This window comes from Lissotriton vulgaris, chromosome 5 (assembly GCF_964263255.1).
Source record: "Lissotriton vulgaris chromosome 5, aLisVul1.2, whole genome shotgun sequence".
Classification (NCBI taxonomy): Eukaryota; Metazoa; Chordata; class Amphibia; order Caudata; family Salamandridae; genus Lissotriton; species Lissotriton vulgaris.
In genome coordinates, this window is record NC_141693.1 from 1,671,545,549 (window position 1) to 1,671,572,049 (window position 26,501).

At 45.9% G+C, this 26,501-nt stretch overlaps 1 protein-coding gene across 1 annotated transcript in view; it reads left to right on the forward strand.

The window, feature by feature from the left end:
- LOC147716928 (cell division cycle protein 27 homolog) overlaps nt 1–26,501 on the forward strand; it is a 380,802-nt gene that overhangs the window by 274,411 nt on the left and 79,890 nt on the right. Inside the window, exon 8 of the mRNA XM_086923797.1 lies at nt 8,337–8,448. Within this exon, the coding sequence (XP_086779923.1) occupies nt 8,337–8,448 (112 nt within the window). The remainder of the gene's footprint in view (nt 1–8,336; nt 8,449–26,501) is intronic.

Below are 26,501 nucleotides of genomic sequence, written 5' to 3' on the forward strand. Positions count from 1 at the left end.
GAATCGCATCTGTCCCAGGGCCTCTCCTTTCTACCAGGAGATTCCACAATACATAGTCACAACAGATGCTTCTATGGTTTATGGGCCTCTTTTTGCGTGTATGTTAAGTTAGCATGGCTCATTAGAAGTTTAAACACCATTTTTCCCTTTGCTGCTTTTTGTACACAACACTGCTTAGCTGTTTTTGCAAAGTTAGGTTTCACGAAGGTCTATACATGGGAAAAGTTTTGTTTTTCGACATCTCTAGACATACATAGTGCCCCCAGTCTGTACAGTGAGTGCTGAGCCGTCAAGGTTATCATAACATGTGAGCCTTATCGGCGTGTCCGTGTAACACATTCTAGACACAACATTTTGGCAGCTGCAAGCCGAGTAGGATTCTCGGCCCTTTATCAGAGCACAATTGTCATAATTTCACACACTTGGAAGATTCCAGGGATGCAGAGATACTAGCCGATCCAGATGTAACTTACACTTACTGAGCGGACAAGTAATGGGGTCCCCCAAAACAAGCTCAAGAGACCTTCTATAGTTTTACAATTCAAAGTTCCTATATAGGGAGGGTGTTTAAACTAGGCTCTTTTATCACCTGTTTGCACTATCATTGTAATATGATTCCTCCTATTGTATTTTATGGAGTTGTAACCATGCTGACCATATTATTTTTAATCATGTGTCTGTTTATGTTGGCTAAGATACTGCGCATGAGATCACGTTCAAATACATATTTTAACCTTACTGTGTCTCTTTTTTACTCCTGTTGTAGACTGCTATAAGAGTATAACAAAAGAGTGTTCTCAATTCCCACCATTCCTGAGATGGTCCTAAGTCGCATGTTCTAGGTTGTCTAATCATTGGTTACTTTGCTATAGGACGAAGAGCTAATGAGACACTGATTGCTAGCTGGTTGGGGTTTCTAGGTACTGAGTTGAGTTTCTGGTACACCACAATTCACTAATGTCCTAGGTCTCTGTGCACAGTTCTGTGTATGAGCAGAAATCCTTGCAACAGAAGGTTGGGGAGGGCATCTGCAGGATCTGTAGACTCAAGGAAAATGGCCCTCGACCCAACGTCAAATGCATATAAACAGGTGAGAGTTGAAAGGCATTTTTCTCTCCCTTCAGGCTTTCCTCCCTCAAATTCAGGGCTCATCAGTGTTGATCCACATGGACAACACCACAAGCATGTTTTACGTCAACAAGCAAGAAGGAGCCAAATCCTCTCTCTCACCCCTCAGCCCAGCAGCTTTGTCTCTAATGGCAGAGCATATGCCAGGACTCCGGAATACCTTAGACACCTTAAGCAAAACAAAAGACTGCTGGAGCAGACCCAATTGGACAGGACATTTGCAATCTGGGGGAAATCAGTGCTAGATCTCTTTAAATTCACTCCAAATGCCGATTCTTCGCAAGCAGATTCCCTCCCAAACTCTCTGGGGAATGCTCTTTCAATGCGCTAATCAGGGATCTATGCATACGCTTTTCCCCCTCATCCCTCTAATACCCATTGTCCTCACAAAGTTGAAACTGGAACACTGTTGCCTTCTCCTAATAGCCCCCAGGTGGCCCAGGCAGCACTGTTTCACAGAACTTCTTCTCTTCTCAGTTCCGCTCATCCGCCCGTTACTTACACTGTTGACCAGGAACCAGCGTCAGATGTGTCATCGGGAGCCAGCACCCCTGCAGCTGCATGTGTGGCTCATGAATTCTTCAAATTTAAGGATCTACTCATTTCACAAGAATGCAAAGATATAATTGCTAGGCCCCGAGCTGATAGCACCAATAAGACTTATAGACTGAAATGGAAGCGATTTTGTCTATGGTGCCGGCGTAAGGAAATACATCCTTGTCTTTCTGCCTCAGAAGAAGTATTACCTTATTTGCTATCATTAGCTAAATCTGGATTGGCATACTCTTCAGTAAAAGTTCATCTCACTGCTATATCTAGATACAGAGGCTCCTCGAGATACCATCCTTATGCTAGTCAAGAATCCTAAAGCAATTTATGAAAGGCCTGTTTCGAACTTTCCCACCTATCCGTACTCCACCTCCGGAATGGCATTTAAATGTGGTTCTGTCACAGCTACTGAAACAACCCTTCGAGCCCATTCATAAGGCAGATATAAAATACTTAACCTGGAAGCTGGCTCTCCTTTTAGCCCTCAGATTAACTAGAAGGGTTAGTGAAATACAAGCCTTTACCATAGCGTATCCTTTCATCTGCTTCACCAACGAAATGTGCATTCTCAGGACGAATCCTAAATTCATACTTAAGGTTCCCTTCCAAGTCCACCTGAATGAACCAGTCATGTTAAGAATTTTCTTCCCGAACCCTTCTACTCCTGCAGAGAGTCACTCTTAAGATGTCTTAAGTTCTACTTACAAAGGACTAAAGCTGTATGCAAGTCAGACGAACTGTTCGTGGCCTATGGACAAGGGTGTTGCAGTTTCTAAAGCTACTATCGCCAGATGGATAGCAAACACAATCCAATTTTGTCACAAAGCTGGCAAGCCATTGTCAAGGATGGTGAAAGCGCACTCCACTCGGGCAGTCTCCGCATCAACTGATATGTTTGCGGGAGTGCCTCCAGAGAAGATCTGCAGAGCTGCAACGTGGAAAACAACTCGCACGTTTACGCAGCATCACTGCCTGGAATCAACGCATCGCGCTGACTCAGCTGTATGACAGGCACTGCTATGAAACTTCTTCCAATAAGGTAAGCCTCTTTAATTATAGGAGTTGTATTTAATAAAGTAAAAAGAATGTTTTATAGTGTTTACAAGTCTTATGTTTCATTGATATGATTAGAAAAATATGTATAAAAGGACCATTGCCGTTGCTGTTTGAATTGTCCCAGCACCAGCACTGTTATTAGACAAACTGATGAGATATACATTGCAAGTAGTTAATAGCACTACCCTCCATTCACTATAAGTGCTTACTAGCTTACTATACATATGTGTGTATATATATATATATATATATATATATATATATATATATATATATATATATATTCACTGAAAAAACCATAGGTTTCACACCAGTTATAGTTAGGAATTAGCATTTAAAAAACCTATTAAATTCACTGACAAAACCAGTTATAGTTAGCTGGAAATTTTACTGATATAAAACCAATGAAATTCCACGTTATAGTTAGTTGGACTCACTATAACTTGCGCGTGCAATGCACTGCTGATGACGTCACATATTACATCACTCATGACATGGTCAGTGACATCACTCATGACATCACTGATGACACCATCCAGTGAATATGTGTCTTTCTGAAAAATAAATATTAGTGAGTAATGTTTAAATATTTAAATATATATATTATTGTTTCACTTTGTTTATAAGTGGCTACATGTGTTGGTAAGTAGCTACATGCGTATGTATATGGGTTATTAGATGTTTCTCTTAGTATCAGTATGAGTGTCTATATGGTTTGGTGGGGGTATTACTTAGCACATAGATGCATGAGTGACTGACTCGCTGTTTGTATGTGTTTTGAAGACAGCATATGTGCAGGACTGTATGGATGGATGAGTGTGTATATGTGTTTGTTAGTGAGTGAATGACTGTCTCACTAGTGTCTTTATCAGTAACTACATATGTTTTAATCTAGTATATGTGAATATTGATGTATATAAGTGAGTATATGTGAGAGTAAGAGATTGTAAGAGTTCCTGTTTAAATAAGTATGTGTTTCTATAAGTGATTGTTTAAGAGAATAAATATGTGTAATTTTCAATACAAGTAAGGTGGAAGTGTGTGTATAACTCTATATTCAAATAAATGGATGTTCAATAGTTTATTTGCACGTGTGAGTATGTGTGTGAGTAACTTTTGGATGACTGTCGGTGTGTAACAGGATGTATAGGTGTATCACTTCATATGATAAGTGAGTATATGTATGAGTGACTATATAGAACTGTTGGTGAATGACTGGATGTGCATATAGATGGTGGAATTACTGAATTGCTTGTTGTAACTGATATGGGTATCTCCATTTTTTTTTAAATTTCAGTTTCTATTTTTGAATATGTGTTTCAAGGGTTACATTACACTGAAAGGAGGTCTGTCACTATGTCACAAGGATGGTGTCATCAGTGATGTCATGAGTGATGTCACTGACCATGTCATGAGTGATGTAATATGTGACGTCATCAGCAGTGCATTGCACGCGCAAGTTATAGTGAGTCCAACTAACTATAACGTGGAATTTCATTGGTTTTATATCAGTAAAATTTCCAGCTAACTATAACTGGTTTTGTCAGTGAATTTAATAGGTTTTTTAAATGCTAATTCCTAACTATAACTGGTGTGAAACCTATGGTTTTTTCAGTGAATTTCAAAGGTTTTTTAAATGCTAATTCCTAACTATAACTGGTGTGAAACCTGTGGTTTTTTCAGTGAATTTCAAAGGTTTTTTTAATGCTAATTCCTAACTATATAAGACCTGAAAGCCCACCAGGAATCTCCAGTATGCGCCAGGGGACTGCATTGCAGAGAGGTGTAATGAAGCCACAACCCTTTTTACACCTCTCTGCAACGCAGCCCCCGTGCATGTTTGAAGAGGGGAAACTAATTCCCCTTGCATACTGGGGGCCCCTGGGGGCCTATTAGCCCACCTGGAACCTCCAGTATGCGCCTGGGGCTGCATTGCAGAGGTGTAATGAGACTATGCCCCTTGTTACACCTCTCTGCAACGCAGCCCACTGCCGCGTTTGCAGAGGGGGAACTAATTCCCCTTGCATACTGGGGGTCCCTGGGGTCAACTAGTCCACCAGGAGCCTCCAGTATGCACGAGGGAGCTGCATTGCAGAGAAGTGTAATGAGGCCACACCCTTGTTACACCTCTCTGCAATGCAGGCCACTGGCGCCTTTGCAGAGGGGGGACTAATTCCCCTTGCATACTGGGGGTCCCTGGATCATATCTGCCCAAACACCGATATTCCGAACGATTGTAAATGACTTTTCTTGAGAAACATTTGGATTTGGATTATCATGTCCTATACTTTGGAATTTTTGAAAGACTGACTTTGAGGATGCTATAAATTACTCAAGTCTGCCCGAATTGTGTGGGTAAAATTGATACCTAGTCACTTTTAATAAGAATATACTTATGTCTCGTCTAACATTTGGAAGAAATATCTAGTTATATGACAACGGGATACCGACATAACTTGAAGGAAATAAGAACGCCCTGAAGAAGTTCTGTTGTACAGAACGAAACGTTTCGGCTGGCTGTGGTACATAAACTTAAGGAAAATAAAAGCATTTGAATATACACCAAGATTCAGCGCTTCAATAAGTACTCTAAGTGATATGATTTGATTGGACTCATTGTGAAAGTGGTGCTGTGCCAAACTTTGGAATATTCTCCACTACTCTCTACTACTTACTCTCTCCCACTCTCTACTACTCACTCTCTACTGCTCTCTACTACTCACTCTACTACTTACTCTCTTCTACTCTCTACTACTCAGTCTCTACTACTCACTCTCTACTACTCTCTACTACCACTCTACTATTCACTCTACTACTCTCTACTACTCACTCTGCTACTCTCTCTACTGCTCTCTACTACTCTCTACTACTCACTCTCTACTCTCTATTACTCACTCTCTACTCTCTACCTCTCTACCTCTCTACCTCTACACCTCTACCTCTCTACCTCTCTCTACACGCACACATATAGACATATATGCATATATATATGTGCATATGCATTTATATATATGTATGTGTATATATAAAAAAAACAACTAAACATTTTTTTTTCTAATCAGCTACTTTTAAAACTGTCATTCTTTTTCCCCATGGTACACTCCCCGGTACGCTTACCGGTGCGCGTACCGGGCGCTCACCCCGCGAAAATCAAAAAATTTTTTTTTTTTTTTTTTGCCCCGTGGGGCCCTTTTATGGCCCCCACATCAAACCTAGGGGGTCAAGGGGGGTCTACTCTGCCCCCTTATGGTCATTTCCCCCTTTGTTTTGGCCACCTCTTGTGTCTCGATCCTACCGAGACACAAGATGGCGGCCGCTCCGGACTGTTTAGAATGTTTACAGACACCCCAGAGCCAATCAGCTTTCTCCGCGCAAGTCGCGTGACGCGCCCGGTGCGCGTACCGGTGCGCTTACCGGAGCGCTGCTATAGATATATATATTTTTTTGAACCTTAATTACTCAAAATCCACTGGAGCACATATCTTGAGACATAGCAAAGGCACATCGGGCTACCAGTCCCTACAATTTTGCCAAGTTTGGTGGAAATCCATTCAGCCGTTCGGGCTAAAAGTGAAATCGACCGCCCTATGGAAATTAACATGGGGAAAACGCGTTTTGGGACCCCCCTTTTATCTCGGCCCCCGCTTGACGAATCCCCCCCAAACTTTCAGGGAAGGACCGGACCGCCATGAGACCATTTTCCTGAAAATTTCAGGCAGATTCGTCAACCGGCGCCAAAGTTATTCAAAATAGAATGTTGAGATTTAACATTGAAAATTATCCTAACTATAACTACCTACTGGCGACCGCCAGTAGGTAATATAATATATATATATATATTTTTATAGAAAACTGCTTACTACTCTGATTCATGCATGTGAATCTATGAAAGACCCCAATACTGGATAAGAAATAAGTTACTTACCTGTAACTGCAGTTATCCAGTATTGGTATCTTCCATAGATTCACATGCAACGCACCCTCCCCAGAGAGGCTCCTCCAGCATTACAGTACTACTAACCACACGTATGCAGGAAAATCTGAGGGATTCAGCCTCTTTGGGAAGGTTCTAGAGGGTGCTGGGTGCTGATTGGTTGTAGTCTACATTTGGTCCTTAAAAAAAAAAAAGGTGGTTCATAGGCTATTGAATACATGGTTACCTCCATGATAGCCTATGGAAATTATTTACTGCTTTATTATATGTACCGTGGGACTCCCATTTCGACGATGGGGAATGATTAAGACATGTGAATCTATGAAAGATAGCAATACGGGATAACTGCATTTACAGGTAGGTAACTTATTTCCTCTCCCGCTCCTCCGGTAGTGACATGAGTCAAGGTGCACCCATCAGAGGATGCAGAGACAGGAGTTGGAAGATACCCATGTTCTCTTTGGGAAGCATTGTGTTGAGGCAGAGGAGGAAGTAGAAGCTGGACATTCAGGAGGATAGCTCGTCCAGTTTTCTTCGAGCCTGTAGGCTGTATTCATCTCTGAGTCCATTGATAATCAGCAACAAGACACAGGTGCCATACTGACACATGCAAAGACTTAGACAGTGAGTACCTTGCCTACCGAAACTCGGCTTCAGATGTCAATCATTCCCCTCGAGAGACTCCAACAGGCTGGACCTTCTCACCAGAAACCAAGGCCACATCAGGCATCAGATCAGATTCAAAGCAACTCCATCTACTGATCTGGGACTTAAGGACCTAGAATTTGGTTACTTCGGGCTCCCCAGGAATGCATAGATATCCTGTTTAAGTCCTGTAGGCCTACTACACGTGCATGCTATCCTGCTAAGTAGAAAAGATGTGTCCATTAGTGCATTGGCAACAAGCTAGGTGGCTCTTATCCCAGATCTTTTTCTCTTGTACTCATTATCTTTTTTGTGCAGTGCACATGTGTACCATTTACTATTCACTCACAACGTAGTTTTATTCTCACTTGCTGTGCAGGAAGCAATCTTAATATGAAATCGATGCCCATACCCATTACCAGTTAAAGGAGGGGTCACTATACCTTGGGACTCGAAAGACTTAATTGAAGAAAAACAACTTGCCAATGTACTAGCCCAATACTAGATAGCAGGGTATGCGAAGCCTGTGAAATCTACAGCACTACACTCTACAAACCGACCCTTCCAGTATAAGGAACATTTTCCTTTAAAATACTATTTTCCTCGACCATTGCACCTCTTATTGTATAAAATGCTTTGTATACATTTCCAAATATTTCGTCTGCAATGAAACGTAAATTTCGCTCTATAACATAGTCTTCCAGTTTTTGTTTGTGTGTACAGTTTAGACATTGTATTTGCATGCAGCAGTTAAAAAGTATTGCCTGCCTGAGTGTATTTACCTCTGATTTATGTTGTCATTACTCCCCATTTCTACTTGGACTCCTATATTTGGCAGAGGAATTCAGAAGCATCTGCTACAAGATGCCTCCTAGTTTCTTTGCAGATCCTAATTACTGTAATGAATGGCACCCTTGTTCGTGTGTACGTCCTATTTGAGTAAGGAAGGAGCCTTTGCTCTAAGGTACTGTTTTCTCCTTTCCAGCATCTGACTGTTGCTAATCTCCCTTAATTTTCTTTTCAGTTTTGGAATTTTGCCGATTGACACACCGAGTCCGGTAGATGGATCATACTTGCAAAATTACACAAATACCTCTGTCCTTGACCTGCAGTCCTCGGGAGCTCCTTCCAAAAAGGTTTTTTCCATATTTTATAATTTTGCTTGCAGGTTTCAAGGGTCTTTAATAGTCCTTACAGAAACCCCAGTGATATGATTGCTATTAGGTTTCCATTTTCAGTTGGTTTTGTGAAATAAACCATAGGTTATATGTAGTGTTGTGCCAAACTGGCTAGTATTCGGTCAGCCTCTTTATGCACCTCGCTCTCCGGTTAGGTGAGAAGTTGTTTACAAAATGAAATTCAAGCTGTTTCTGTGTAACACCATTTAATTTGATTCAATTCATTTGCCATTGAGGATCCTGGTGCAGTTTAACTCATAGGAAAACATTGTTTAAGAGTGGACATTCACCCTTAAGAAAGATTATAAATAACTAAAAAAACACAAAATCGTGCTCAAAGTTATGAGGCATTGACACATGACGACAAGTACCCTTTAAAATGCTAATGGTTCTTCTTTTTACATCCATGGAGGGCCTTGCTTAGGAATATTACATCCAAATCTTCTGCCAGCCTGGAGAAGTTAGGAAGTGTCTCCCTCCGGATGCGTTCAGCAAGCCTGGTTTTTGCTTCTTGGCTGAAGTTGGAATGTTCTGGGAGTGTAAAAATGTATCTGAAAGAAGCACGTTAGTTATAGATTCCTTACTTTAGAATTACCCCCAGGAGGCTCAATCTTGATTTTATTTTTTTCGTCAGCAGTACCTATGCGCGTCGGTAGGTGGCGTTGGTCGGATCCGCGTCAGTGTTAGCATTGTGTTGCTGGGATGAGGTTGCGGCAGCTACTTAGACGCCACCCTCATTCGCTGACGTCAGTTCTTTCTGTTTCCGTGCCAGCCAGCGCAGATTCGGTTAGAGCGGTACCTCCAGTCACTTTTTTTGACTGACTTTTTTTGCGACTTTTGTCGACTTCTTTTTATAGTCTACGACTCCTGGTGCACGAGGGATGTGTGTCTTCATGCCCCGTGGTTTCTGTCATTGGATGATGTTGGTGACGGATCGCACCGCATGTGCATGTTTTACCTGGCGCGTGACCACGACCCTAAGTCGTGCTCCGACTGCTGGACAATGGCGCAGAAGGCTTTGTGGGACCGGTCCCGAAAGCTGCTTGAACACCGGCAGTCTGCTCCGCACAGTTCGAGGTCCCGGTTGCGAGGGTGGTCGAAGGACCGGTCGTGGAGCCACCATCATTTGTCCAAGTCTTAGAAGTCTTCGCACTCTGGGTCGGGTAAGTCGAAGCATAAAAAGTCGTCGAAGAAGCATCGTCACTCTTTGACTTCTCCTCGTAGGTCTGCCGATCCGACAAGGGATGCGGGTGGTGCCCCTCCCCGCGGTGCCGCACACAGAGCCCGAAGAGTTGACTCCGGATTTTCCTCCCCTTCCGGGACCCGGAGCGAATCTCGCCCAGCTTCGTATGTTCTACGAAGTGATGCATGCCATTTTTAGGCGGCCCGATCCCGCCGATGCGCCTTCGGCCCCCCGGACTAGTTAGGGGGCAGGCCTTCTCCGCCGACAGCTCCGGCACCTGCCTCGGCGCTGCAGGCCCCCTTAGATATCGGCCTGTATCCGGATCGGCGCTGGTTGACCTGATTACACTCTGTAAATGGGCTAGGGCAACTTCATTCAAATAATCAGCTCAATAGTAGCAAAGCAATACATGAATAGAAAATAGTGACACTAATATATAGAAAAATACTAATTATTTATTTATTATACATGGTAGTAAATCTAAAAAGAGGTCAATCTAATGATTATACATCTCTAGGCAAACATTGACTTGAGCAATATATTAAACTTCAGTCATCTATTAGGCCTTTCAGAAATGATAATTAAAACAGAATTATTTCTTCAGATAAAAAGACAATTCCATGATCAGCAATTTATATTATTATAAAAATGTCCATTGAACAACGATTTTTCGGGTGGTTTCCAGATTGTGTCCCAACGCGCGTTTCGGCAGCCCACACTGCCTTCCTCAGGAGTTCCAACTCCAAAAAGGTATGCAACAAGAACAATTGTATATCACTACCATGTTTTAAAAATAAACCAATAATGTCACTCTACACAACAAGTAACATATACTTTGTTGATAATCCTCAGACAAAATATCACACTAATGATAACGTTCACATCTATATATACTGAATCTGAGCCATACAGCAACAATAGTTTTCAATAATGAAGAAAAATGCTATAATGGAGTGCATAGAAAAAGTGAAATAAAGATATCAGAAGAGATGAAAAAAAGGTGAAAATAGACCTAAAAGACATAAGAAACACTAAGCAAAGGGAGGGTAAAAAGGATTCTAGCCATAGTTTGTACGTCATATTGATATTCTGGTCCTGTAAGTATACTGAAATGTAACTTAAAATTGCAATAGTCAAAAAAGGCACCTACCGATAGATATGTTGTGCTGAAATTACTAGGAGACTATTCTTAGTCTGTGTAGATGGATATAATCAGAGTGACTGCAGAAGCAGTTAACTTATGACTGAAAAGGCACTTTGTCCCTTTTGTTAAAACAAGGTTCCTGTTTGCTACATAATTATGCTAATTCTAGTATTCCGGTCATCTATGTATTAGGCAGGTAGTTACCTATTGCATTAAAAGTGATTTCATGTAGCTTACCAATATGATAATCAAAGTGGGTCAAAAGTAAGATAAAATATCGCACTCAGGGATCCAAAGCTGTCTCGACGTGGTATAAACCCAATGCTGAGAGATTTAACACCGAGAAAAACATTTTAACAATATTGTATATACAGGTGACTCACTAGAAATCTACATACTAGAGGTGACATGAAATATCCTGTAGTTGACTATACATTAGAAGCTTGAAATCTCAACTTTCTTCAATATATGTTCATCTCAGGATATGCTAAAGAGACACAAACTACAGCGGATACATGGACAAATACTCTCAAACAGTGAATCATATCTTGAGACAAAAACCACTAATTGGAGAGATAAATGAAATACCTTGGTGCCAGCATTGTTGGTTTAAGGATGAGCTGCTAATCCAATGCACTTAAAAGACCTCTGCTGCGTATCGAGGTCAGACTACGAAAGTATGTAAAAACAGTGCCACATTGCTAGATGTTAGGCAGAACCACTGACAGTCTGAATTTGTGTATTAAAGGTAAGAGACGTTCAAAATGACCAGCAGGGCAACTGAACGCTAACGCACAATAAATATGTAATTTGTTAGCTATAAGAAGACCTTTAATCAGAGCTCTCAATTTGTTAAGAAGGGGCTACTTAATGCTAGCTAATAAATCAGTTAGTTAGTTATGAGCGATCCAAGTGGCCTTAACGGAATCAACAGGTTAAGCTAATAGAGTAGCTAAACACCGTACACAACATGACGGTATTATGCAAAAGAACAAGCTGAGAGTGGTTGGTAACAGCGCCTCTGAGTGCAAGTCCAGATGTAATATAGATGTCTTGGCGTTATTAGTTGTTTAAACTGGAAGGGTGAGTAACCCTTGAATGTAACATAGCCGTATTATGCACAAAACCAAACTAAAAGTTGGTTCTTCAGAAGTGCGTGTAGGCTGATGGTGGGAGCGCAGAAAGCGGGGCAATTCTATATAAAAATACCTCACTTACCGGTGAACTAACAGCAAAATACGGGCAGCTCAAGACCGGATACTGATGTGTACCATGTTTGCAAAGTGAATGTCTAGCCAAAAGTTTAGTATCTTGCGTAACTGATGTGTCACGTGACTCCCATGTGATCCTCAGATGGTTCTGACGGCCAAAGAAAAAGCCTAAACTTAAATCTCTAAAAAAGCGGCCATATTAGACTGCCTATGGTCATAAAATATTTTATAAAACAAAACTAAATAGTCGATGAAGTGGACTATCTATATGGAGTAGTTTGGACCATAAATTTAAATGTTCCCCACTACGAACGTGGTAGGACATGTCAAAACAAATATGGATACATCAACATCTGTGACTCCCGTAGCTGTAACAATATATATAGTGGCAAGGTGGACAAGACCTGATTACATTTCCACTGGTTCCGCTTCCTCTGGCACCACTACCGAGTTCGACGCCAGTCGGTCCCCGGCCGGCGTCAGCCCCAGCCTCCATCCCGACGTGGACCCGGAGCCGGACCGTCGTTGCCCGACGCCGGCGTCGAGTGGTTTTTGTGCCCCTATTCTCTTCTGTGGTTCCTTTTCGACTAGAATGGCACCCGGAGGATGAGGAGGAGGACTGGGGGGGGGTCAGGTGACCATCTGTTCGAGGCATGTGGGCTGCTGAATTCATATCTGTGCATAGATCGCCACCTAGTGTTGTGTCCGGATGATCGCACATTGTTGTCCTGGAAGAGTCTTCGAAGTATCACGAGATAGGTGGCTCCTCCCCTGGACTACAGTGCGCATGGGCATCGACTCCATCCTCAGATTGTTTTTTTCCGCCATTGGGTTCGGATGTATATTGGTTCCCTCTAGTCGGAATCGATAAAGAACTTTCTTAAGGCCAAAAGGTCTTAAGTTTTCTTCGCCGGTATAGTCTTGCGTTCAGTGCCTGATTCTTCCAGCTCGGTTCTGAGCCGGATTCCATAGAACCGCGTGCTTTCAGCGCGGAGGGCTGAGTCGACGCCACAGACCCTATCGACTGATCATCATGGAACGGAGCCCGTTCAAGAGATGTTCCATGTGCAACTCCAAGTATCCCCACATCGACGTCCACCCGTTGTGCAACAAGTGTCTGTCGCCGGATCATGATGAAGCCAGTTGCATGGCTTGTTCCCGTTTCAGTTCCAAGAAGACGCTTAAGCATCGACGCGCTGCGCGCCAGGAGGCCCAGAAAACTGCACCGGCGCCTGTGGACATCTTCGATGCCGGGGATGATGAGGGAGCTGACCTGGGAGTTGGTGAAAACCTGTCAAATCTCGCGTCGGAGGTCGACTATAACTACGACGCGAACGCTGAAATGTTCGAAGCAGAAGAAGTCGTCGACGAGGTAGGAGACGACGACGGGGCCTTTGGGGCCATGGAAGATAGCTTGAGCGAAGAGCTAACTCAAACTGACAATGGGGCCGTAACGCTTCAAAAGGCTCAGGTCGAGGGATCGCCACTAGGCCTTACCCAAGATCTTACAATGGGTTCTACGGCTCCGCCTTCGGGCTCTGCTACGGACATTACTATTGAGCCGCACCCTGCAAAATCGAAACCAAAAGTAAAACCAGCTGTCTCGACGCAAGCGAAAGCACTGGTGCCCCCCTCGAAACCGAAAGTGCGCATTACTTTGGTCGGATCGAAGGCCTCGGAGCCGTCGGCACCGACAAAGCAGAAGGGTGTTGTCGATCCGAAGACACAGGTCAAGGGCGTCGAGACGAAGTCTGCCACGCCGAAGACAAAGGTCAAGGTGGTCGAGCCGAGTAAATCGGCGCCGAAGACGGTCGACACAAACAAAGGGCTCGGTGATCCGAAGGTTCTCGAGACTCTGCGTCAACAAGACAAGGCCAAGAGCGGCGCAACCCACAAGTCCACGTCTAGTTAGTGCCTCAAAGGATTCCGTCGACTCGGCGCGGCCGCCCGCCGCTTTCTCCAAGCAAGTGGCGGACTCCCTAAAGCGCATCAAGGAGAAGGGCTCGGCTGTCTGCCCGAAAGATCCTCCTCCTTCGAAGCCAGTCGAGAAACCTCACAAAGCGTCGACACCCATTCACTTCACGTTGCCGCCGAAAGTGGCGCCAAAGGTTTTCACCCCTAGGATTGGCGCCAGCGTGCCCGAGAAGGTGCCCTCGGTGTTGAAGTCGACGACAGTGGTTCCAACCTTAAAGCATCGACAATCTTCGTTGGAAGAACAACCAGTACACTTTATCGATGCCGAAACGGGCAGACTTTCCCTCCATAAACGGAAAATTGCCCCGGAACAGCCAATGGAGTCCTACAAAATTCCTTTAAAGAAAAAGAAGGATACCACTACAACTCCTGTTCTTGTGGAACCACTTTCTCCACAAGCCCATGATGTCTCACCCACTTACTCTGACGTGGACGCTGGGGAAGGCGATGGTGAGGATGAGTACAGCTATCCTGTTTACACAGACCCTGAAGATACCAATGAACCCTGGGCAGCTGGTGCTGACCCAGGTAATCCTCACTCTGCCCCAGACACAACTCTATGCTGTGAAAACGTCGCCTACGGAGGATTCAGCGGCGCTTAATGCCCTCATTGAATGGGCGGCTAAAAATCATGACGTCCAGCTCCATGCTGACCCCATTGAAGTGGACTTTCTTTTTGACACCTTTTCCGTCTCCGAGAGAACTGTCAAGACTCTGCCTATGTTGAAGGGTGTCTTAAAACATGCTGGGGAGATCTTTAAAGAGCCTATTGAGAAGAAGTATAAACCAGCGCCTGCTGACCCTACTTACATCAAGGGACAGTTACCTTTGGACTCTCTGGTTGTTTCAAATGCCCGGAAGAGGGCTAATTCTCAAACAACGGGTGATGCTCCTCCCCCTGACAAATAATCTAAGGTGTTTGAGGCATAAGGGAAAAGGGTGGCAGCCCAAGCGGCCAATATCTGGCGCATTTCAAATACACAAGCACTTCTAGCGAGGTATGACAGGGCACACTATGACACACTGAAGACCCTGTTGCAACACCTGCCAGACTAATACAAGGAGGCAGCTGAGATGCTCATCCAAGAGGGGAAGCTAATATCCAATGCTTCTATTAAATGTGCACTGGACGCGGCTGACACCGCGGCCAGAGCTGTCAACACTAGCATTATGCTGAGACTACATGCCTGGCTCAGAATCTCGGGATTTAAGCCAGAGATACAGACCACCATTCTTAATCAGACAGTAAATCATGATCATCTGTTTGGCCCAGAGGTGGACACCATCTTGGAAAAGATAAAGAAGGACACTGAAACTGCTAAGTCCATGGGGGCCTTGCAGTCCCAGCAATTCAGGGGTGGTTCTTTTCGTCGCTCAAGCAGTAGAGGTGTTTCCAGAGGCCAGCTCTCCCAAACCACGCAGTACTACAAAGGCAACACGCAGTCCACATACACCAAACAAAGTCGAGGTGGATATCGTGGAAACGGTGCCAAAGGCAGGGGTCGTGGAAACAACAACTCCAGATCCTCTGCCACCAACAAACAGTGACGCCTTGTCACTGCCCCCCGACCACGCAACACCGGTCGGGGGGAGACTTCAACAGTTCCTGCCAGTCTGGAAATCCATCACCACAGACTGGTGTGTCACACAGCTCATACAGTACGGTTATTGTCTGGAGTTAACATCCACTCCACCCAACATGCCCCCAAGACACCGTCCTATGTCCGACGAGCACTTGCACTTAGTGCAGCAGGAGGTCATCGTCATGCTGCAAAAAGGGGCAATCGAGCTCGTGCCTGTAGAAGAAAGAGGCACAGGAGTTTACTCTCTGTACTTCTTGATACCAAAAAAGGACGGGTCCCTCAGACCCATACTGGACCTCAGACCCCTCAATCAGTACATTCTATCGGAGCACTTTCATATGCTGACCCTGCAGTAAGTACTCCCGTTGCTCAGTCAGGGGGATTTTCTCGCAACTTTAGACTTAAAGGATGCGTATTTTCACATTCCGCTGCACCCGTCACACCATCCAAAACCAACATTACCAGTTCAAGGTTTTGCCTTTCGGGGTCACCACGGCATCCAGGGTGTTTACAAAGTGCCTGGCGACGGTGGCGGCGCACCTAAGGAGACAAAACATTCACGTCTACCCTTATGTGGACGACTGGCTCAGGTAAAGTCAGCCCAGCAGTGTGCCGCCCACATGTCCCACACCATTCACCTTCTTCACGATCTGGGATTCTCACTGAATTACCCAAAGTCCCACCTGCAACCCGCCCACATACGGCAGTATCTGGGTGCGACAATAAACACTCTGGCAGCCACAGCACAGCCAAAGTCAGTGAGGGTCAACAGCATTCAATCGCTGATACAAACATTCAGACCTCAACACTCGCTTCCAGCACGAGTGTTCATGCAGTTGATCGGCATGATGGCCTCCTCCATCTCCATAGTCTTGCACGCAAGACTACATATGCGTCCGCTTCAGGAGTGCTTAGCACGTCAGTGGACTCAGGCTCACGGACAGTTGAAAGACCTAGTGTTGGTGAGCGGTCGGGCATACAATTCTCTGCATTGGTGGAATCCACAAAACCTTTGCAAGGGACAACCATTCCAAGAGCCTGTGCCACAGATTATCCTGACGACGGACGCTTCTCTCCAGGGATGGGGAGCTCATGTACTCCATTACACTGTGCAGGGACTATGGACACCACAGCAAAGGAAGATGCAAATAATGTTCTGGAACTGATGGCGATCTTCATGGCACTAAAAGCCTTCAAAGTACATCTGTGCAGCAAGGTCGTGTTGATCCGGACGGACATGACGGCCATGTACTACATTCAGAAGCAGGGAGTAACACACTCTCCACAGCTGTCTCATCTTGCTCAGAGCATGTGGAAGTGGGCCATTCAGAGAAACATCTTCCAGAACACCTCCCGGGCAAAGACAATCAGATGGCGGACCTGCTCAGCAGGTACAGCCACCAAATGCACGAGTGGGACATGCATCCATCGGTACTCCACCCGTACTTCCAAATGTAGGGTCATCCAGAGATAGACCTGTTCGCCACAAAGGAGAACGCAAAATGCCAAAGCTTTGCCGCCAGGTTTCCACACCCACAGTCGCAAGGCAATGCGATATGGATGAACTGGTCAGGCAAATTTGCGTACGCTTTTCCCCCAGCACCTCTAATACCGCTGGTGGCACGCAAGCTGAACAAGCACTCGATGACTCTCATCCTGGTTGCTCCAACGTGGGCTCGCCAACCATGGTACACCACGTTTCTGGAACTGTCGTGGTACCGCATCAAAGGCTGCGCCTCACACCCAAGCTTTTGACACAGAGCCATTGCGACATTCAGCATCCAGATCCGCAACAGCTGAACCTGGCCAGCTGGCTCCTGAGGTCTTAGAGTTTGGCTACCTCAACTTACCTCCTGACAGTATGGACATCATCCGGGAGGCAAGGAAGCCCACCACCAGAGCCTGCTATGTGGCGAAGTGGAAGTGGTTTGTCATTTATTGTGCAGGCCACAACATTAACCCGCTGGATGCATCTATTCAAAACATCATTTGTTATCTCTTACATTTGTACAAATGTAATCTGGCTTATGCTTCCATTTGCATACATTTATCCGCAATGGCTGCTTACCTCCAAAACAGACAGCACCTCTCACTTTTCAGGGTGCCTGCCATTAAAGCCTTTCTGGAAGGACTCAAAAGAGTCATTCCTCCGCGGACGCCACCAGCTCCTGAGTGGAACCTCCATGTGGTCCTCACCAGGCTGATGGGTCCCCCTTTTGAACCACTGCATTCCTGCGAGCTTCAATTCTTGATATGGAAAGTGGCTTTCCTTATAGCGATAACGTCTCTACGACGAGTTAGTGAACTCCAGGCACTAACTATCCAAGAGCCATTTATTCAAATTCATTCTAACAGGGTGGTGCTTCGCACTAACCCTAAATTCCTTCCTAAGGTAGTGTCTCAGTTCCATATCAACCCGACTATAGAACTGCCTGTGTTCTTCCAAAATCCAGAGTCACTGGCGCAGAGAATGCTCCACACACTTGACGTCAAAAGGGCCTTAACCCCTTAGCCGCGGGGCTAATTCCCCCGCGGTGCGGGGGGGAGGGGGGCCGCGCACGGCACCGCTGTGCTGATGACGAGCCCAGGCCCGTCATGCAGCACGGTGCTCGTGTGCTCATGACGAGCCTGGGCTCGTCATGAACCCGCCCGCGCAATGGAACGCTCAGCACAGCGGGGGAATTAGCCCCGCGTGTGAGCGTTCCACAGCTCATGACGAGCCCAGGCTCGTCATGAGCACACGAGCACCGTGCTGCATGATGAGCCTGGGCTCGTCATCGCCACATAAGGGGTTAATGTATTACATTGATAGGACCAAGGATTTTAGGAAGACTAAACAACTCTTTGTTGCCTTTGTGCCGCAACACAAGGGTAACCCCATTTCCAAGGCTGGTATAGCCAGGTGGATCGTTAAATGTATTCAGATCTGCTATCTGAAAGCCAAACGCACTCTCACTATTCCACCACGGGCCCACTCCACCCGAAAGTTAGGGGCCTCCATGGCTTTCCTTGGAAATGTTCCTTTGGAAGACATATGTAGAGGAGCCACATGTTCTACTACACACACATTTACAAAACATTACTGTGTTGATGTGCACTCCAAACAGCAGGCAGCTGTAGGACAGGCTGTTCTAAAAACACTTTTCCAAACTACTGCAGCTGGCACGGGCGGCCGCCGTTAATGGAGGGACTGCTATGTATTCTATGCACAGATATGAATTTAGCAGCCCACATGCCTCGAACCGAATATGCTACTTACCAGTATGCATCTGTTCTTGGCATGTAGGGCTGCTGACCTTCATATTGCCCGCCCTCCTCCCCGGCGCCCGTAGCAGCTGCGGCATTCACACATACTTCTAGCATGGTCATCATTCACTTAGTTTCACTCCATCTTGGCCACAATGGCTAAAAACAATCTGAGGATGGAGTCGATGCCCATGTGCACTGTAGTCCAGGGGAGGAGCCACCTATCTTGTGATACTTCGAAGACTCTTCCAGGACAACAATGTACGATCATCCGGACCCAACACTAGACGGCGATCTATGCACAGATATGAATGTCAGCAGCCCTACATGCCAAGAACAGTTGCATACTGGTAAGTAGCATATTCGGTCCGACCAGGTGGATGAACAGGACTGGAGAGAGAACCCTGGGGGATTCTAGTTGTCAACACTTCCCTTGACCATGGCATGTTGTTACCTACCGTGGCTATGGAGGAGGGTGCGTCGTACGCAGTGGTGTTGCATATGGCAGCCGGGGTTCTCAACCTCGAGCTTCCTACGGTGGCGGTCAGGACTAACCTCCTGACAGAGGTGCTTCAACCGGCTGCGAGCTCTTCAGGGCCCTTCCTGCCGTTTAATGAGGCCCCCACCGATGTCCTTTCGGGCATATGGCCCAGGCTCAACACAGGGGTTCCCGTGGACAGGATGATTGCCCGACGCCACGACCCGGCTCTGGGCGACCCAACTTTCCTTTCCCAACACCCCACCCCAGAGAGCTTGGTAGTCCAAGCCTCCACTTCCAAGGGTACATTCCTTGCAGCTCCACCAGAAATGGAACCCAAGAAGCTAGACCATCTTGAGAAGAACATTTTCTCTTCTGCCAGCTTGGGACTGCGGTTTGTAAACACTGCATGTCTCTTGGGCCCTTATTCCAACTCGGTCTGAGAAACGGTTGCGCAGGTGCTGCCTCAGTGTCCGTAGGAGGCCCGGGCAGTGCTCTACCAGTTTGTCGCCGATGGTAGGCATGCAGCGAAGTTTAACATCCGTTGTGGGCTGGACACCGCCGACTCTATGGGCAGGACCATTTCAACGTCAGTAACATTTAGTCCCTATGCCTAGATGAGATCGACTGGCTTTTCAGGGGATGTCCAGAACACCTTGATGGACTTGCCCTTTGATGGCCGTCACCTTTTTGGCAACAAACAGACAGCGCCCTAGAGCGTTTCAAGGACTCATGGACTACGGCCAAGTCCTTGGGCCTCTCCACCCGCCCTGCGCAGTCTGCTTTTCGCCCCTTTCGTGGTTATGGAAGGGGTGCCCGCTACTTCTTGCCCAGAGCCACAGGCCGCAGCAAGTTACCCAAACTTTGTGCTGCCAGGGATGTGGGAATAACCGTCTTGGATCCAGGGGCCAGCGGGTGGGCCAGTCCACCAACCCCCCCTTCTGGAGCAGCCTCCAAACCCTCCTGGTCTGACATTTCAGGGTTAAGGGTATCCTTATAGGGCCCTCGTTGTGTCCGCCAATGGTCAGTGTCTTGCATGGCTCTGTGTTTCTGGTGCGGAAAGTCATGTACATAACTGATGTCAGCACAGCACCCAAGTAGCTGCCGCAACGTCATCCCAGCGGCACTACGCCAACGATGGACGCGGAGCTGTCCAACGCCACCTTCCGACATGCAGAGGTAAAGCTGACAAAAAAAACACTTTCCCTATCCAGTCTGATGCCTGGGACTAACTAATGTTCCTTACAGATATATTGTTACCGAAGATAAGTAACTTGTTCATCAATAGATTCTGGAGTCCAAAAGTCTCCCCATATTAACATGTCCTTCTTTACATGTACATCAGTCGTTGCTAGCAGTGTTAGCTTGTGTGTTTCTGAATTGATCAGCTAAAGTATTCCACCCAAAATGCTTGTAAGCCCCTCTTAAAGCTTTTACTATTTTGATTACCAGTCTGATTTCACTCTGAGATCACAGTTCAACAATTCCAAAATTACGATTTACAATACAAACACTATAGTGCAATCCTTTTAGGATCCTTTTAATAGAGGTTATAAATCTCCCAGCAAAAAGATTAGATAAACTTGGCTGGGATTGGCTCCCGGATGTCTTGCAAACCTTGACAGCTAGTGTGTCCCAGGACACCAACAGCTCAGACTGCCTGGCTTACACAGTGGTCTTGATTCAGATCCTACTGCCTCTTAATTTACCCGCCTCTGGCAAAATATTCACTATAAATGATTGTATTGAGCTTTGAAAAAGCCCTAGACTGACAGTACTAGAGGGTGAACGTGTCAGCTGTTCCTTTGTCTTGTCATACCTTCAAACATTGACATTTTGCATGTATGTATTCACAAGTATCAGTAATGAAATAAACCCAATTGTATGACTGATCAGCTGCAATATTCAATTATTTTCATAAAGTTTTTATTTTTGAGAATTTGTACGAACAGTAACAGACAAGGCAACTGTATTTATCCAGAAATACTTTTCTGTACTTACAAATCTGGGTGCTGTGTAGGCAGGGCTCGAAAAATCATAAAAAATGCACTAGACCTGCAGGTCTAGTAACCTACAAAATCTCCTCGACCTAAATGAAATGCACTTGACCTCTGACTCTGAAAGCTGAGCAAATGTGACAAGTTAACGAGATTTAAAAGCATTTTTATTGCACATTTACTTTGTGAGCAATATAGATGCCTTTAAATCTTGCTATCTTGTCACATTTCCTCTACTTTCAGAGGCAGAGGTCAAGTGTCAGATTGTATTCCTACTCCCCAGAAAGGGCTTGTAGGACCTAAAACAAGGAGAGTGATATATAAGTGGCGCATCAAATGTATTGTTTGGTTCCCACACCCTGTGCCACTGCTACCGCCTCTTTTCCCATAGGCATGACCGCTGTGAAGTAAACCACCCCCAGGGTACCTTTTCCCATCGTCCTTCGCCGCTCATCAGACCCCATGGGCTTCATCGTGCATGCAGCTTAGGCTGAGTTGACAAGGAGATGCCGCAACGCTCTACCTCCACACTCCCTGTCAATTTTTCTTTTATAATGGTTAATAAAGAGCTGCATTATCTACAACTTTGCTCCCTACCTCAGAGCAGCAGCACTGCATGAGAGGGGAAGGCTTGAAAAAGGTGTGATGACCTTTCTATCCCTCAACAGTGGTAATAAATAGTATGTTACACGCTACAAATGTGCATATCTGGTTAATCAAATTGGATGCTGTCAGGCTTGCAGGATAGCCAATCGCACTCCTTAGGGAGATATGTTGATCCCTCCGGTGTTTAGACCAAAGTTTAAAGAAAAAGTACTCAAAAGTATACCAAAGGGAAATTTACTTTTCACTTAAATTTATTCTTCTGTTCAAAGTTATTCTCGATGTATGCTGTTACATCACAGCTATATAAAGATTCCAAAACGTTCCAAGGTATTCAAACAATCCATTCAATCGATATTATAATTCTCCAAATACCCAATGCATTTCGTGCAGTCCGCACTTCATCAGGAGAAATACATTGTTATCTATAAAGTAAAGTCAAATGAAGTTTCGCTATCCTAGTTCAACCCACATAGAAAGTTTATTGCACTATACCAGTGGTGAGGGTACAGGCGCATGAGCCCTATATCCCTACAGTGTCTAAGTCAATTCTTAGACATGGTAAGTGCAGTGCTGCCATTAAGAGTATATGGTGCTGGGAGTTTCATTACCAACTTCTCAGCACCATATTGGCTACACTGAAAACTTAGAAGTTTGGTATCAAACTTATCAGCACATTAAACCCACACTGATGCCAGTGTGGGATTTTATGGAAAATGCACACAGAGGGCATCTTAGGGATGCCCACTGAAACACTACCTATCACTAGTGTCAAGGCTGAGTGGCTGCGTTGAGCTGCCACCACCAGACATGTTTCTGGACCCCTGGGTCGAGAGCCTGCGGCTCCCGTGGGGGCCTCAAACAATGCACATCCTGGGACGAGGTGCCAAGCCTCCTCCCCCAGAATTGGCAGTGTTCATGAAGGGGAAGCTTCAAATGCTTGCCGCCTTTGTGAGCTTCCCCAGGCCACTTGCTGCTTTCAGCAACTGGTTCTGACACCCACTTTGGGCAGGAGAACCAGCGGGAAAAACAAGTGAGAAAGAGAGGTGTGCCCGCCCTTGCCAACTCCACCCCTCAAGTGGGGGAGGCGAGGTGAAGCACAACTCTGTCCCCACCATCTTGCAGAAGGGGTGACTCAGCCAACCAGGGAAAGGCGTATGCCCCCCTACCACTGGAGGGTGGAATAGAGGGTGTATCCACCCCAGGGAAGGGATCCCTACCTGTAATGCCTCTAAATCTAGTATTTAGGAGAACCCCTGAACCTTACTTCCTCAGACAAGAACTTTCAAGAAGAAAAGAAGATTGACCCTACAGCCATGCCGAAGCTAACAAGAGGAGGTCGCCCAGCCCTAACAGCCTGTCCCCACCTCAAACCTGTCTTTTTCCAGTGAAATCTTGGTGTGTCCTGCAGCTAGCAACCTCGACAAACCCGGAGAACCTGCCTGCCTTCAATTCCAATGATTCTGTTTCCTGTGAACACCGGATTTGTTCCGTTTTACAAGGATCCACGGGTCTGCACCACTATACACCCAACTCCCACGTGTGGAAATCGATAAACCTTAAGTATACATAGGCGTCGTTCATTTATGTTCGCCACAGTCACTGTTGAGAGCAGAGTGAAGATCGTTAAACATTGTCTGCTTCATCTTGCGTAGCAAGGGCCTCTACGTGCGCTTAAGCAACAACCATTTTAGCTATCACAGCCATTTTGATTCCCTGCTAGTCACCTATGATTCACCCTGACCTCAAAATCATCCCCAGCACCCTTACCGAGCCTGAACACACGTACTAGGCTTGTAAAAACCTTGTCAGCCTGACAATGCCCCGTAGTCACTTCCCGTGCCAAACCCACTTTTCCTTTCATCCTCCATGCACAGGCAAGCCCCCTTTTATAACCTCCTTCCCTGCACCTGGCCACTCAGTCCGGTCTCGGGCACTAACCGACCCCTGTGGACATTGTTTATTGCCTACACACGGCAGGGCTTGTTTCACCAACAAAGGGGCCTGACTTAATAACCCAAAACCCTTAGATCTGACCGATCCCACGTGTTTTTAGATCCTGTCGGAATGTCCAGCTGCGAGATAGCGATCATCTGTTACATCTAGGTGGGGGGGACATTTGTTGCTGGATTTGTGTGGTAACTAGCTTAAGGCGGGGATTCCAAGGATGTTTCACCATGCAATAAACTGACGAAAGAAATGTATTAAAGGCCATGCCACAGAGATGGTTAGAGCACCTCCTTACGATAGCCCCGGTGTCTGATGTGATGTGTTCTCCTCCTGGAGTAATAAACCTGTTCTTCGCTTTTCCACTTTCCAGCGCCTGCCTCATTATTTTGATAGCTAATATTAAGGTAAATTAGAGGTGGTTTGCACCAAGCGGCATCGAAAGTCTTTGGGAGTCAGAGCTGCTTTTTACACACGGCCCGAGTTCCAGTGGCCCAACACCAAGAGGAGGTCCCCCCCCCGGCGATCTGGACCAGAGATCCGGCAACCCATGACCTACCTCCAGCCGACCCCTGCAGCATCAAACCAGAAGGTCGCTCCAACCGCGACCAGGAGCTGGCAAGAAGATTCGACCCTAAAAGGCACCCCTGCAACAGACACCCCACAGCCTTGGGTGGCCCAACTGACGTGCCTTTCCCAAACCCCAAGATCCCAACTTTCCTCTCCAAGTGGTGGTCGCACCCAGAAGACCTTTGCCAAATCAGCAGCCTGCACCCAGCCGCTGCTGTGGGTGCACTATGTGTGCTAAATCAGATCCCCCTTTGCCCTGAGCCTAACACCAGGATCTTGGCTTTCACAACCTTGTGGCCTGCTCGTGAAAAGCCACCTATCCCCCATTGGATAACATTGGGCGTCAGCAGTTTGCACCCGTCCGCCCTAGTGCCACTGCGGGTGTAACCAGAGCGCATCCATTACCCTGGGGGGACCCCTAAGTCTATCTACCTCCAGAATACCAACTTCCACAACCGAATACTTACCTTTGAACCGATAACCCTATTTTCCTCCCTAGGATTACATGGTCTGTTTTTCTCTGAAAAGTTTCTAAGTGTGGAGGTGGAAAATCTAAAAAAAAAAAAAAAAGTCTTTTAAACTGTAACCAAATAACAAAAATGCTTAACTTCCCTGTTTACAGGAAATGTCCCAGTTCAGTATCCAGGTATACTGCACTTCTTAAGAAAAATATTCTGTAAAGTAATTGTTGTATATTGATTCTTCTTGTAATATGGCTGACAGTAGTCATTAGCCCTTCCTCAGTGTTTTCACCTTCTCAGCTTCCCAGAATACCTGTGAGTGTTCCAATCTGTACCAGGGTGTTCTACCAGTGTCAGTTCATGGTCTGGTCAGCTAGCGATGTTTTGTACTCAGCTGGGTCCTCTAATAAATCTACATGTAATCAACTAGAAGTATCCTGTCATCTATCACCATCTTATTTACAACAGTAATGTACTTGACATTCTAATAAAAAAAACAATACAAAGTATATGTACAATCTTTCAAAGCATTGCTTTACTAGTATTTTTACTGTGATCAGATCAAAAGTATATATACACAACAGTTTACAAACTGTATTATTACTGCTAAGTACTTATTACTTACCTGTGCCAGGCTTGCTTGGTTCTAGGAAATAAAATCACTAAAAGAATATTTTTATACAAACATTGGTCTGAGTTCAGTCTTTGAGTGTGTGACAATCATTTTCTAATTGTAAATGTAACATGTAAATGTATTGTGTGTGTACCACAAATGCTTAACACTAACCTCTGATAAAGCCTTACTGCTTGCCCACACTACCACAAATAGATAGTAAGGTGCGATCTACTTTTACCTCTATGTACCTTTGGGGTTCCACTGGACTCTGAACAAACTATACCTCATATTGGTATAGTATATACAGAGCCAGCTTCCTACAACAGATTTCACTGAGAATCCATAGGAAATTAACTTGAATGAGGAACATCCTTCAATGATAGTTTCTCCAAGTATTATATATATTAGAGAGCCTCACCCACAGAGAGCCTCACCCACAGAGCTACACACATAGAGACCCCCCCACACACACAGAGAGCCAGCCACACACACACACACACACACACACACACACACACACACACACACACACACACACACACACACACACACACACACACACACCCACACAGCCCCCCCCCCCCCCCCACACACACACACACAGAGGAACAGGGGGGTGGGGGGCAGAAAAGCGATTAGAAAGAGGATCGGGTGGTGGGGGCAGAAAAGCGATCACAACGAGGAACAGGGGGGTGGGGGGGCAGAAAAGCAAGCACGCGGGACAGGGGGCAGGGGGGCAGAAAAGCAATTACGAGGGGACAGGGGGTGCGGGGCAGAAAAGCGAGCACAAGGAACAGGGTGGTGGGGGGGGCAGAAAAGCGAGCACGAGGAACAGGCGGGTGGGGGGCAGAAAAGTGATTACAACGAGGATCAGGGGGTGGGGGCTAGACAAGCTATTACAACGAGGGGACAGGGGGGGTGGGGGCAGAAAAGCGAGCACGAGGAACAGGCGGTTGGGGGGGCAGAAACGCGAGCACGAGGAACAGGGAGGGGAAGAA